General features: G+C 41.5%; 1 protein-coding gene across 4 annotated transcripts in view; it reads right to left on the bottom strand.

Moving 5' to 3' along the window:
* The window catches only part of PTCH1 (patched 1), a 67,734-nt gene that overhangs the window by 25,482 nt on the left and 29,122 nt on the right, over positions 1–13,130 (bottom strand). For all 4 annotated transcript variants that reach the window (XM_004684916.2, XM_012726433.1, XM_012726435.1 and 1 more), the window contains 10 exons: positions 10,952–11,021; positions 10,763–10,854; positions 9,219–9,417; positions 8,815–8,936; positions 7,896–8,043; positions 6,961–7,092; positions 6,405–6,560; positions 5,658–5,756; positions 5,356–5,481; positions 85–203 (listed from right to left, as the gene is read on the bottom strand). In XM_004684916.2, coding sequence (XP_004684973.1) covers positions 85–203; positions 5,356–5,481; positions 5,658–5,756; positions 6,405–6,560; positions 6,961–7,092; positions 7,896–8,043; positions 8,815–8,936; positions 9,219–9,417; positions 10,763–10,854; positions 10,952–11,021 — 1,263 coding nt within the window. The remainder of the gene's footprint in view (positions 1–84; positions 204–5,355; positions 5,482–5,657; positions 5,757–6,404; positions 6,561–6,960; positions 7,093–7,895; positions 8,044–8,814; positions 8,937–9,218; positions 9,418–10,762; positions 10,855–10,951; positions 11,022–13,130) is intronic.

Below are 13,130 nucleotides of genomic sequence, written 5' to 3'. Positions count from 1 at the left end.
TAAGCCAGTTTAACTAAAGCCCCAGGCAAAGAGTTCTCAAACATTTACACTCTGAATAAAAGGCACAACAACCAGAAAATGTACCTGGTGAAACAGCAGAAAATATCCAATCTCCTGTCTTCACGCCGGTACAAATCCATGCTGAGAATTGCAGGAAAAATGAGCAGAACCATAGCAAAATTGAAGACCACTACTACAGCTGCCTAGAAGAAGCAGAAAAAAAAAAAGTAGAAGTCACCAAGATGTATCCTGACAGCCAGAGGACTGCTTTGAAAATGAACATACTTTTAAACAACCTCTCCCTCTTTCTTACTGAAGAGTGCAACCTGAATAGATGTTTCTCATCATTTCACGTCCTGTCCCTTTGACTGGACTAGATCTTCCATTCTCAACCTTTCCATCTAATAATTCCATGAGACCGTAAGATATAAACAAAGGCATTAAACTAGCATCTCATTAGCAAGCTCACCAAACACAATCTACAAAAACAGAGCAGAGAACATACTTGAGATATTTTAAACTTAACAAAAAGAAACACTGCCCTTTCAGAACATTTCCAAGAGTTCAAGCAGCCCTGATTTTGCACTTAGAAAATTACATATAAAGTAGATGGAGTATATCAAAATGTCACCTTTAAAACACGAAGTAAAATTTCAAACACGTCCCCTGAGGTTTTTAATAGGCACTTTCCAAGTAGCCTCTGGAGGAACCTATGGGGTGCGCAGCACAGTAACATAAAAGGTCAAGGAAAGTTAAGCAGAAAGAAATTCCTGTGTGTGATTATAGTATGCAGAATAAATAAGTACAGATTCAAAAGTCACTCTATAACCTAGAATAAACATGGGGTTAGGTTCTGTAGTGCTTTGGCAAATCTCCTGCTGACCTAGTAAAAATTACACAATTGGGCTGTTAATGGGGGAAAGGCAACAGAGGACAGTTGAAAGGGCACTCCCATTCAGAATGGCAAGGAAAGAAGCAGCACAATAAAAAAATGCAACTGGAATGCTAAGTAACAAAGAAGTCATCAGAAAGTTTTTTTAAAACTATACTCTATTGAGAGTTTTGGCGAGTAATTGCTTAGTTCTAAAACCTTCTGGAATTATCACCAAGAAAGCTGAACTGTAACTGGCACCTAAAGAATCAGAGGACTTTACAAACGGTTTCTGATATAGTTATCTTGACTTTGTATTGAGATGAAAACAGCATATCTGAGTTCTAGAGCAGTGCCTTACAATAATGAATGCCCTGTCAAGTTTACAAAACTAAAAACTACCAGGATCCCCCCCAAATTACCTAGCCTCTCTCTTCTTGGTCTTCCTTGAAAATTGTTTTCAATTCAAATTATATGAAATATGCTAACATACTCTAATATATCAGGCACTTTAAATATTTGCCTCAAGTAGACTTGTTATTTTTGACTTGAGGATTCACTTAAGAGATAAATGCTTTAAAAAAAAAAAAAAAGTGGGGCTATTGCATGGGTAACTGGAGCTATGAAGATAAATAAGAGAAAACCCTGTTCGCAAGGACTGACATAGCCAGACCTATGAACAAATGAAATTTCAGGCTGATAAATGTAACAAAAGCAGGCACAAGGCTCCTGAGCAGCTTAGCAGAAGGGGAACATGTTTGTGTGTGTGAACTTTGGGTGGGGGGGATAGTGTACATGTATGGAAGGAAGTGTACATGGTATAGTTGTACATGTGTGGGGAGGTACAATTTGTGTGTGCATGTATGGGGGTGCATGTGTGGGTGACTGGGGACGAGAAGAGGGTGGTTGCAGGGCAATATGGAACACAAAAGGACCCTGGCAGGAATCAGGAGAAAGATGTGCAGAGTCAGGAAGAAATCTACTAGGCAATGTATTAGAGGGCACACCAGGGCAAGCCATTCAGCACTGCTGGATTTAAAATTCTGTTGGGGGAACAGGAGAAAGGAGGAATGATGGGAGATCAGAGAGTTCCTATATGATCTGTTCTATTCCTCCATCAATCAGGATAGATGTTACTGCTATTGACACTGTGACCTAATTAAGACCTTCCTGAGATTACCTAGTAAATCCACTCAAACAAGTAAATCCACTCAAACACAGACTTGATGCCTAACCCAGCAGTGACTGGGAATTCCTATTAGAACTAACTGGTCAGCTCTTGAGGGTAGGAACACAGGCAGACTGACCAATCAGACCAGAAAGACAGCAGGAAAAACACATCTCATTCCACAGGAGATTTTCCAGAAAACCTATTACTTCAGGAGTGGCATCCGTTCAGCTTTTCTTTGTATTACAGTCATGTTTTTTGAAATAGAATGCAGACAAGAAACTCTGAGCCTATCTCACTTTGCACAAAAATTCATGAGACCAGGGCAGAGAGTGAAGCTACAGGCCACACAGCAGCCTAAGGTGTTCTGGCAAAAACAACACTGAAGCCTTCCACATCCCATAGGGGAACGATACCAATCTTATCACTAGAGATATTTAATGGGTATTCGGCTAACACTTGTGATGGGAAAGAAAGGATGACAGGTTAGCCCCAAAGCAGCATCCCATCTAAATCTACCATCAAATGGCATATTAAGTACAGAGGGTAAGCATTCTGACAAGAAAGTAACAGAACCTAACTATCCCCTGAAGTGCACCAAAATAGTGAGAACAAATAGCAAGGATTTCTCAGTAAGGGAGCAGAGTCCCTGCTGGAGCAGAAGGGAGTTTAGGAAATTGTAAGTAAATTCGAAGAGATGATAGGGGTGATCATACACTGTCAATCAAGTCTAATTACTGTGCCTAGAAAATGTCCCAGTCCCTGCAAAAGCATGTATGGTGGCCGTGCTGAGACATTTTCAGAGAGCAGATATGAACCGACCCTGCCTAGGGGGCCCTAGTCTAAACTCTCTTACCATGTGGAACAATAAGGTGTTCTGTTCTGGGAGTTTTCATTGAAGAACAAATACTATTCAGTTACCAGCAAAGCCGCAGTGCGGGGCATTGGTTCCCAAAGAATTACAGACAGTGCCACCGCTTTTTGGTACAGAGGTGGCATTGGGACAGATGGATGTAAATTGACAAGGAGGTCTAAGACAGTTTCTTTGCAGGGGCCAGGGGAGAGGATTTCCATTTACTGTAGAAAGGCTACAAAACTGGCAAAGTTCCACAGGGAAAAATCTGAAAGTAACGTGCACAGAATCCGTCTCTCCCTTTTGATGTTTAATATGTAGCATCCTGAAAATATGAACACAAATGAATACCCGAAGTCCCAATTTAATGCAGTTGGGAAAGGAAAGGAAAGCTATAGGCTGGTCAGTTACACATCAGTACATTTAAAAGGGAACCAGAGTAAAATTCCTAATGGCTATTACAAAAATCATTGTGTGATCTTTTCTTTTTTTTCTCTCATCTCAGTCCCCCACCCCCCTGACCCCTTTATGACAGAGAATGAGCCAGTGTGATGGGAAGCTGTTCTTTGATCAACGAGGACTCCTAGTAACTGCAGATGTAACTCTCTCAAGTGATACTCCAGTGGTTTAGAACATAAAATGCAAAACCAACAATACTCATTGCATCGCAGTAAGGTGCTTACCTTGGGAAAACTTAGTGCACTGGATTTTCTAAGAGGCGTAAGAAAAACTCATGCAGCTTTTCAGACCACACCATAAGGATATCATTAAAGAAGAGTATGCCTTGATGAATCATCAGTGTGTACTGAGAGAGGAGAGGAGAGAATGAGAGAGGGGGACAATAAAAGAGGAGTGTGAGGCCAAGCAGACAGGCAGCAAGAGAAAAGGCAAGCAGGAAAGGAGACAAGGGAGACAGGGCCCCACTGTCAAGACTCTAGAATAATTTTTATGGACCAGGACCCGCAGCCTATGAAGTAAGAGCAGCATATCGCAGGCAGAGTGGGTGTGCGCTTGTGTAGACAGGCATCCTGACACTTTAGCTGCGTCAGTAGTTGAGCAGGCACTTTTACTTATTTGCATATTAGTGAACGATTAGATATATTTTTATTTTTCCTGAGTTGTAGTCCTAGTTTCAAGTTTAACTTTATTTGGAATTTTTCTTTTGGGAGCTGGTTGGCCACACCGACTGGTTCAAAATCGTTTTCATGTTGTAACTTACACTAAATATTAAACAAGCCTAGTGTCTCAAACACAGTAGGGTCGCTAGTTGGTTAGGCCTTTGTAATTAGTGAAATAAAATTCAAACGTGAAGACTGAAAAAGAGTTAAACAAGGTGACAAAAATATAAATCTAATGTATCTGTCATTTTCTTCTTGTCATGGTCCTTAATATCTGCTGGTAAAGTAGTATGACTAACAGTTTAAAAGTGACACTGAAGGTCACTGGCTTTAAAAATCTGGTCACAAATTAGCTATAAGTTGGGAAGATGAGGGGAACACCACTGCTCCTTTAATCTTACTTGGGAAGCAGCTAAAGTTTTGCATTTAATTCAGAAACTTCAATAAAATCTCTGAAATATCAAACCCTAAGGCATTTGGGATTTAGAAGACACATCTTCAGCTGCAGAGCAGTGGCAGTGGGCACTCCCATTCTTAAAATTCACAGAAGCTGGTTCTTTGTTTGGAAAAGCATCTTGATAGCCTCTAGATATGAAAGGTCTTGGTTTGGAAAGAGAGAGCAGAACTATGTGGGAGCCAAATTACCTTGAAAGGGAGAGGGCTTTTGAGTTTTCTTAGGCAGAGGGGTAGGGGACCAAAAGGAAAAAAGCCAGTATAGGACAGACAGACTGAGGAGGCTAACTATGGAGAGGTGGCAAGCAGGGGTCTGGCCAAGACACACCTCTCACCCCCAGACTCTGCAGACAGAGAAGGGCCAGTGTGTTCTCATACAGTGCCATCCATACACAGCACTGGTAGGGAGTCTGCTCTATATAACTCCACATTAGGGGCTGCTTTAGGGAAGGGAAGAGAGAGGGTGGTGGGCTGAGATGGACAGCAGGAAGGGTGGTAGGCACAGAAACAGAGTGGGCATAGAAACAGGCTGCATGTGAATGCATCCAGAGGGCTCCTGACTACCTGGACTAGGGGCTTCCTGGCGTCCCAAATGGAGTGTCTCAGAACCATTTTGGTTTAACTACAAAGGAAAGGGCAGCTCCCTCGGCACCAAGTCTTAGGGATACTTGGCCACAGGCATCTAGGCTATAGGACCTGGAAGGAAGGAAAGAAGCCTAGAATTTTTTTTTCATGGAGTATAGGGTCATGGCTTATAGGGTCACGAGCACCCCTAGGCGGGCACACTGCTTTTTTCACAGCAGGAGGACCCTGAACACCTCAGGGAAAAGCAGACTTGGGAGCTCATGCTGTGCAGTGCTCGGCATCACAGATCCCAGCAGCAAACACTCACCTGGAGAGAGAAGGCCCGCAGAGCAGGGATGGGGATCAGAGCAGCCATAAAGAAGGCGGTGACATTGCTGATGGATGTGAGGGCCACACTAGCTCCTGTGCGCTTGAGACACTCCCCAGTCCTGTCCTGAGGAGGAGAAATCACAGTGCTGAGAGCTGCACAGATCGTGCAGAGAAGTCAAACACAAGGACTTGTGACTGGAGTATTTACCATACCACACTGAGGAAATGAAAGGGCAAACACTCAAGAACAAAAGGGACTTTGGCTGTCCCCAAAGCTTTTTTCTTTTGTTTTTCTATTACCTCAAAAGGTATTCTTTTATTTTGTCCTGTTTCACTAAATGCATGTGCCAGAAGGAAAACATCATCCACACCAACACCAAGAGCAAGAAATGGCAAAACCTATGGTGCAAACAAAGGACAGCAGAATTAGGGTCTGATCATTCTAAAGCATTGAGAAAACATGCCACCCGTGCCTCCAGTAGCTACCCATAGGAGAATTCCACTGACTTATAGAAAAGAATTTCATTGTATTTGCTATTTAAATTGCCCAAATCTAGCAGTTTTATCTCACAGTAGGTCTTGTATGTTTCTAAACTTCATATAAAACACGTTGTTTTGGTTTTTTTTTAACTTAATGAGAAGGAATCTAACTCATCTAAGGACTGGTGTGTGACCCCTGGACCGGCATCTTTGACAAATGGTGAGAATTCAATTCTCTATGCCCAGCACAGACTGAGTTGCAACTCTGGAGATGGGGCCCAAGAAGCCTTCTAGGAAACACTAATGCCCCCTCAAGTCGAAAACCTCTGCTCCAACAAATGACGTAAGCTCCACTGTAAGGGAAGCATGTCTCCTGGTCTAGAAGCCCGTTCTGACCTCTGCCCACTGCCAAGTGGTCCATTTAGAGACAGCACTCTCCTGAGAAATGAGGCATCTTGGTGGAAAGGCTGGAAGACCCGTTAGGTGACACGGACAAAGGAGGCTGGCTGGGCCGAGCCCCAGGAGGGTGTCTGTCAACACACAGTGGATGGACAGCTCCTTTAGTACCTGAGTTGTTGCAGCGTTAAAGGAAATCCCGATCAATGAGCACAGGCCCAATCCTGCAGCCACTGACAGTGCAACCAACAGGACGCCAGCCAGCCCCACGGCACCCTGGGACTTGGAGCAGTCCCAGCGCAGCATGGTTAAACAGGCATAGGCAAGCTGCAAGCAGAACAATGGGGGGGAGGGGGTTGGGGATGAAGGTTTGGGTGGTAGGGAGAGACACAAAACAAAAGCCAAACATTAGAATGTGTAAGGATTCTAATGTTTCCCCCACCCACCCACCCATCATCCCAAATCAAAAAGTAGAACTTATCATATCCAACAACAACAAAAATTTGTATTACAGACACCACACAAATGATACAAGTCAAAGGTGGGAAAACTGCAAATGGGAAATGCTTTATATGACCACTCTGTGACCCGTTATGAAGCTGAGCTCCCGCTGACTCAGATGCATGTGGGTGTTAAGAGCAGTTAAAAAGCAGGAGCGGTCATAGAAAGGTAAAAATAAAAAGTAAAAACGAAATGATGCCCTCCCTCAGAACCAAATGATAGTTACCATCAGTAGGTATCCGCTGGCCACACGAATGACGCTGACATCAGAGAAGGACTTCAGGATGTCATCCAGGGTCGTCGTGGTAAAAGAGAGCACCTTCTGAGTGGAATTCTGGGCAACACTTTGATGAACCACCTGCAGTCACAACATAAGGATAAAGTCCCAAATGGAATGAAAGTCTCAAAGAACTTTAATAGCACGGACCTGGACCTCAGGGACACGTGCCCTTCACCCACGTCCCATTTAGGTGACACATAAAAAAGAATCCACACAATTAGGGTGGGGTGAGGGTTGAAGTTGGACTAACAGTAAATAAATGAGCCTGCATCTGGGACGATGAAGGCTATTGCTAATCAAGAATAGAGCTGGTGTGTCAGGGAGCTGGTGTAACTGAAGCTCTTTATTGATTCCACATCTGAGACCGCTGTTCTGCCCATAATGCTACAACTGATTTCCAGTCCATCAGCTCCCCCCCTAATCCAAAACAATTCCCCCTTACGGGCACTTCTCCCCCTTCATTTGCTGGCTACTTTTAAAAGGTCACATGCAGCTCAGCAGAGGTCACTACTTGGGAAACAAAGGCCAGCTCCTGTCACATGACCTAACTAAGGGGACTGCAGCTGTGAACAGATTCCATGCCTTGCTAATGTTTTCCAGACACCTTTGCTCACTAACCCAATGTTTTTTAAAACACTGTTATGTTATGGTTCTAATGTTCACAACTGGCTACTCAAAATGTTTCAGGGCATTGCAGTTAGAATATCATTTTAAGACTTTCAATACCAAGGAGAGGGGGAAAAGTTCTCATCCCAGAGTGCTGACCAGTCTTCTAAGTAAATTCTAATGAAAGAAAGTTTTAAAAAGTCATTAGAAGGCACTATTTAATAAGCAATTTGTACCCAGATTCCAAGGTAGGACCCAGAAAGGTAATGATTTACCTCCACATATGTCCTCTGCCAAGCCTCCAGGATGGCGGCTGCCTTGTCCTCATTCCAGTTGATGTGAGAGACATAGTCATAGCCCTTGAAGTGTTCGTACATTTGCTTGGGCGTCATTAACTGAAACATGGTCTGCAAGGCATGGGCGCTGTGCAGAGTTGATTGGGTAGGAAAGACAATGTCAGCACTCCCAGGAAGCAGCTCTCACTGCCTGAAGCCCCCAACTCATTCACTGCCATTCTGTCCTTCTGTGTGAGCACGTTTCCATTAAAATGGGACTTAGATGGTTATTTTATTTAGTGGACTGATGTACCATATTAAAGGTGTAACCTTACAAACCTTTTACAGATATACCCCCCAAATTAAATTAATAGGCAATTTCCTTTCTCAGTTTCTATTCAACAAAACAGGAAGGGCAGAAGTATAGATAGCTTGAGCAGATATGCCGGGCTCAGCAGTGCACACTGGCTTGTGTGAGGTCCCGAGGGAGAAAATGCAGCCTGAAAGCCTGACTCTTGATGAAACAGTGCACACAAAGCATGGGAGAGAATCCAGGTTTATTGGCCAGTTGTTGGTCTTGAACAGTCTTGGATGAAGTTTAAGGCACAGTATTTAAACTCTATATGCCATAACCAATGTTTCTTTCCTACTTTACTTTGTCCCAGTTTTCCACATACTGGGTAGATCTCAAATCCTATAGTCACTAGCTTACTACTCTTGAAAATTTTCCCACAAGGGCTTGTTCAAGCTGGTTTGACCTGCTAATATTTCCTAATACTCTGTTACATTACACAGTGAGCCAGGCTAACAGTTTAGTATTAATAGAAGTATACTACTTGCCGATGTTGGGAAGGGAAGTGATTGCTCAGGAAAGGAGGAAGAATAGAAAGGTAGGATTTTCCTTTCTGTGTTGGATTACCTGACAAGTTTCCCAGTGCTGTTCTTGACTGTGCCACCCACAATCAATTCTTCTTGCCAGTGCATATACTTTCTGGATAATCCGTGACATCCACCATTCAAAACAAGAGCCATATCAAGAGGCTAAAATAAAAAGACAGCCACATAATTACAAGAATTAGTAGGCAGGTCACGTGCCTTATTAAAATCCCGTGCATTAAGAGCTTGTTTGCTTCCAAAAGAACATTAATAACAAAGCTAGTTGAGAGGCATATGACAAATCTTACAGGAAAACTTAGCCCTATAAACAAACTTAGTTCTACTGTAGAGAATGAAACCTAAAAAATGAAAGGCTACAACTGAAAATGGGAAGAAATATCCTGCCTTTCTTCTGGCCCTAAGGGAAGCATTAAGAACTACACTCACCTTGGTTGTATTTTTATTGGGAGCTGTGGATGGGCAATCTGGATCAGCAGGATTGAGGCAGGGCCGGTCCATGTAACCATGACCAACTTCAGCCTTATTCAGCATTTCCTCCCAGCTGTCCACTTGATAGTTTATTTTCTTTAACTCTTCTAGGAATTCCAAAGGGTCAAAGTTTGTCCACTGCAAAGGGGGCTTACCTCTGTGAAAGAAATTAGGAGGTAAGACAATAAAAAGAAGCTTCCAAGCCCCTAATAGAATGCTGAGACTGCAGCCAGGTCACAAGAGGCTGTTTGCCAGGGCTGTAATTCGGCAGCCCCGCTATATAAAAATGCTCCTTTGTGACACATATGTATGCAAACCTTTATCAGTGAAACAGTTCATGAGTGAACAGGGCAAGCAGAGAGCTTATAAATTAATGACAATGTCAAAGACTTTCCAGGCATGATGCTATTCTGTGCTTATTATCTAAAACCAAAATTAGCCCATGGGCACTTCTAAGCAGAACACTGAGATCCAAATCAGAGAAGAAAAAAAGGGGGGGGGGGATCACAATGTCAAATTATCACTTGTCAGCCTAATAAATACTTTGTAAATGTCATCAATCAAAATATTGTATCTCCATTACCTTTAATAATCCCATACTTATGAGCTCTCTCTGACAGACTGGCAGTCAACCCCACCAGCCCCCTGCTGCCTCTGCCATCACCGCCATCAAGACCACTTCCCCCCACACTCACTTTTGAATTTGTGCTGTTGACAGACCAGAAAGGCTTTTGGCTGCCTGTTATGTGGTTCAAACCACACTGTAGCTGCTTAACCAGGCTGAAGTCATTATTCAGAATCTCCCAACCAGAAAACACAAAACCCCTTATTTCCCATCTAAAACTGTACACTGAAGGTCAGGGTATGGCCACTGCAAATTGCTTTTGCAGATACGTGCAAGCTAGGACAGAAACAATAACCCAACCATTCACTCTTGCATAATTAACTGAAAATGTCTACAGTGATTAACAATTATTCTTTAAATGATGCGTTGTATATAATATCCAACTGCTAAACTGTGCTGCACCCCCTACCAAGGCCTTGAAAGATATCGGATTTCCCCTTTAAATGTCTTTAATGTGATCCAAAGAAAGGTTAGCATTTTACTGCATAGGAAGATCTTGAACTTTAACTCCAGATAGTTCTGACATGCACTTACTTAATAAATTCTTTCCGTAAAGAATAAGCTAAACCTACAAAAGATCTGCAAACCTGTGTATGTTTTAAAGAGTTAAAAATCACACATACTATGAAATAATTTGCATTTTATTTGCATATAAATAGGCTAGTAAAAGTGAATGAAATTTAATGATGCTTACAGAACTCCTTCCCACCCCCAGTGGAAAAACATTCTGCTGAAGTTCCCTTTCCCCCCAACTATATTAAAAAAATGCATGTGAGATTTTATTCCTTACTCAAAACTAAAATGGAATAAGCAATTGATAAAGCAGGATCAGAAACACTCTAGAGCTTAGAAATCAGACATCAGAAAATACACTTACAGTAGATATGCTGTCCCAGATTGTAACTTCGCCCCCTCCCAGAAGCAGTCCAAAGGTGTAATTATTAAACAAGGGTAAAGGTATTCTATTATCTGTCAAAGTAAAAAAAAAGGAATAGGCCACACTTTAGGTTAACACATACTACTGGGGTGGTTTGATAATTTTCTTGCAAACAAAAAGAAAACATACCTGATCCATGTAGCCTGTCTCTGTGATAAGTTCTCCAGATTTGTAACACAAATGTTCCAATTTCCACTGCCTATAAAAATAAAGAGCAGAGGCAAAATTTCCTCATTGTTATAAAGAAACTCTGTGTAAAATTATAAAACATATAGAAAGAACTGCAATTTCAATCACTTTTAAGTACCTGTCAAAAGGAGCAAAGTTTTTGCCAAGTAGGGCCCCTACAAGTTTGCTTTAATGAATAGATAATACTGGATTGCAATTAACATGTGGGGTGTTTATGTAAATGAATGCTACTAAAGTACTTGAAAAGTCTTGTTTTCTTAAGAGTTCTCCCAATAATCTTGTTTACACTATTAATCTGCTTTTCTATATCCATTAACAAACTTCAGAGCAGATAATTCAGAGTTGAATTATAAGAAATTCAAAGCAAGTGAGGACAAAATTATTAAGGTTTATAATGTATTAATATATACTCAAGTGTGAAAATATTAATAATTTTTATTGGCTAATCATACCCTTATTAACAGGTAGTGTTCAAAATGAAGTTTCCTGCTGTAAATAACAGTGCCAAATAGTGTTCTATTCAAGTTGTGTCCTCTAGAAATACTAAATGTAGTAATCTCTTATTAACTCCATTATCTATCATCTGCTATTATAGAGTTCTATTATCTCTAGAGGGGTGCTATACAAAGTCTATACCTTGCCTTTCTAAATATAATAGGGAGATAACTCAGGAAAAGAAAAAATTAGAAAGGTAGGAATAGAAAATCCAAAAGAACAATAAGGAAAAAACCCTTCACCTTCCAGCTTGCTCATCCACCCTCTCATCCACCCACCCACCCATTCATCCTTCCACTCACTCATCCTTCTACCCGCCCTCCATTGTCTATCCACCTTTATCTGTGTACATATTTTAAGTATTAAAGTAGAAATATGCTCTAATCAATATCTAATTACCAGTTTTCTCACCTAAAAATGAAATGGGTTGAAGTAGGTGTTTTTAAAAGTTTGATCCTATGGGTAAAAGTTCTCTGGTTGCACCTCAGTTCAAAAGTGTAATTTCATTGTACAGCCCCTCACATCTTTTCCCTAAATGTGTAAGTGACAAGCTCCCTCACAGGAGGGTCTTGTTATCTTAAGAACATAATAAGGATTAGAAGGGCCCTGGAAAACCCATTTCCATCTTCTTTATAGGACCTCCTCTTGTGAATTTTACAAAACTCTACTGGGTAGCTACTTCCCCTCGAGTGCCCCTTACAGACTGGGAGAAGCTTGGAACTATGCTCTGGTCACCCTGGCCTGACAAAAGTGCTAGAATACCTTCCAGAGCCCTTCCATACATATATCTGATTTTGTTCTGCTAGCCTCTTGAAGATAAGAGAACACATATGATCAGAAATCTAGTTTATAGATGAGGAAACAAGAATATGCTAAAGATCCATTCACTTGTCGTAGGCCATGCTGGTCCCTTAGAACCTGTCTCAAGCTAGACAGTCTTAGAGCCAGCCAATCCAGTTAAGTCCAAGGGAAACTAAGGTTATAGTGTGAACAGATGAAAGAGTCATGAATCTCTGTGGCCACTAACTTCTCCTATAAAGAGTAAATCAACACAGGAACTACTCAGTAACGGTATTTGAAAACTAAGGGGGTGGGATGCTCTGAGGTAAATGACAACTCCGTAGTTCCATTGAAATGGAGCTTACTGAGAGCCATCCCAAAAGTTCAGAGAGAAGATACAGTTTAAATCCATCAATCCAGGCAGTTAGTCAATCAACGAACACTCTGAATGCTTGCCCTGAGCTAAATGCTGGTATTCAGTGTACAAGATCAGGTCTCTGAAAAATGTAACCAGTTTATTCAAATAAGAAAAAAAGACTTAAATTTTGTTCCAGAACTTTTCCTAGGTTTTTACCATACACACAGAATTGGTATATTAGTTAAAGAGTAGTATTTTGTAAAGATTGTGTAAAGGTTATATGTAAATCCACTTTATGTTTTGCCTACCTGTTGGCAGAAATTCACTACAGTAGCTCAACACTACCTCCGCCATTACTTTGTGACACATCTCAACTGTTAATACCTGTCGTGAATCTACAGTAACACTGAGGAACAACTATCCTTCCTTCCTTCCTTCCTTCCTTCCTTCCTTCCTTCCTTCCTTCCTTCCTTCCTTCCTTCCTTC

The sequence above is a fragment of the Condylura cristata genome, unplaced genomic scaffold (assembly GCF_000260355.1).
Source record: "Condylura cristata isolate star-nosed mole 26May11 unplaced genomic scaffold, ConCri1.0 scaffold00017, whole genome shotgun sequence".
In the NCBI taxonomy this organism is placed as follows: Eukaryota; Metazoa; Chordata; class Mammalia; order Eulipotyphla; family Talpidae; genus Condylura; species Condylura cristata.
This window is presented reverse-complemented; position numbering and strand designations above follow the sequence as displayed.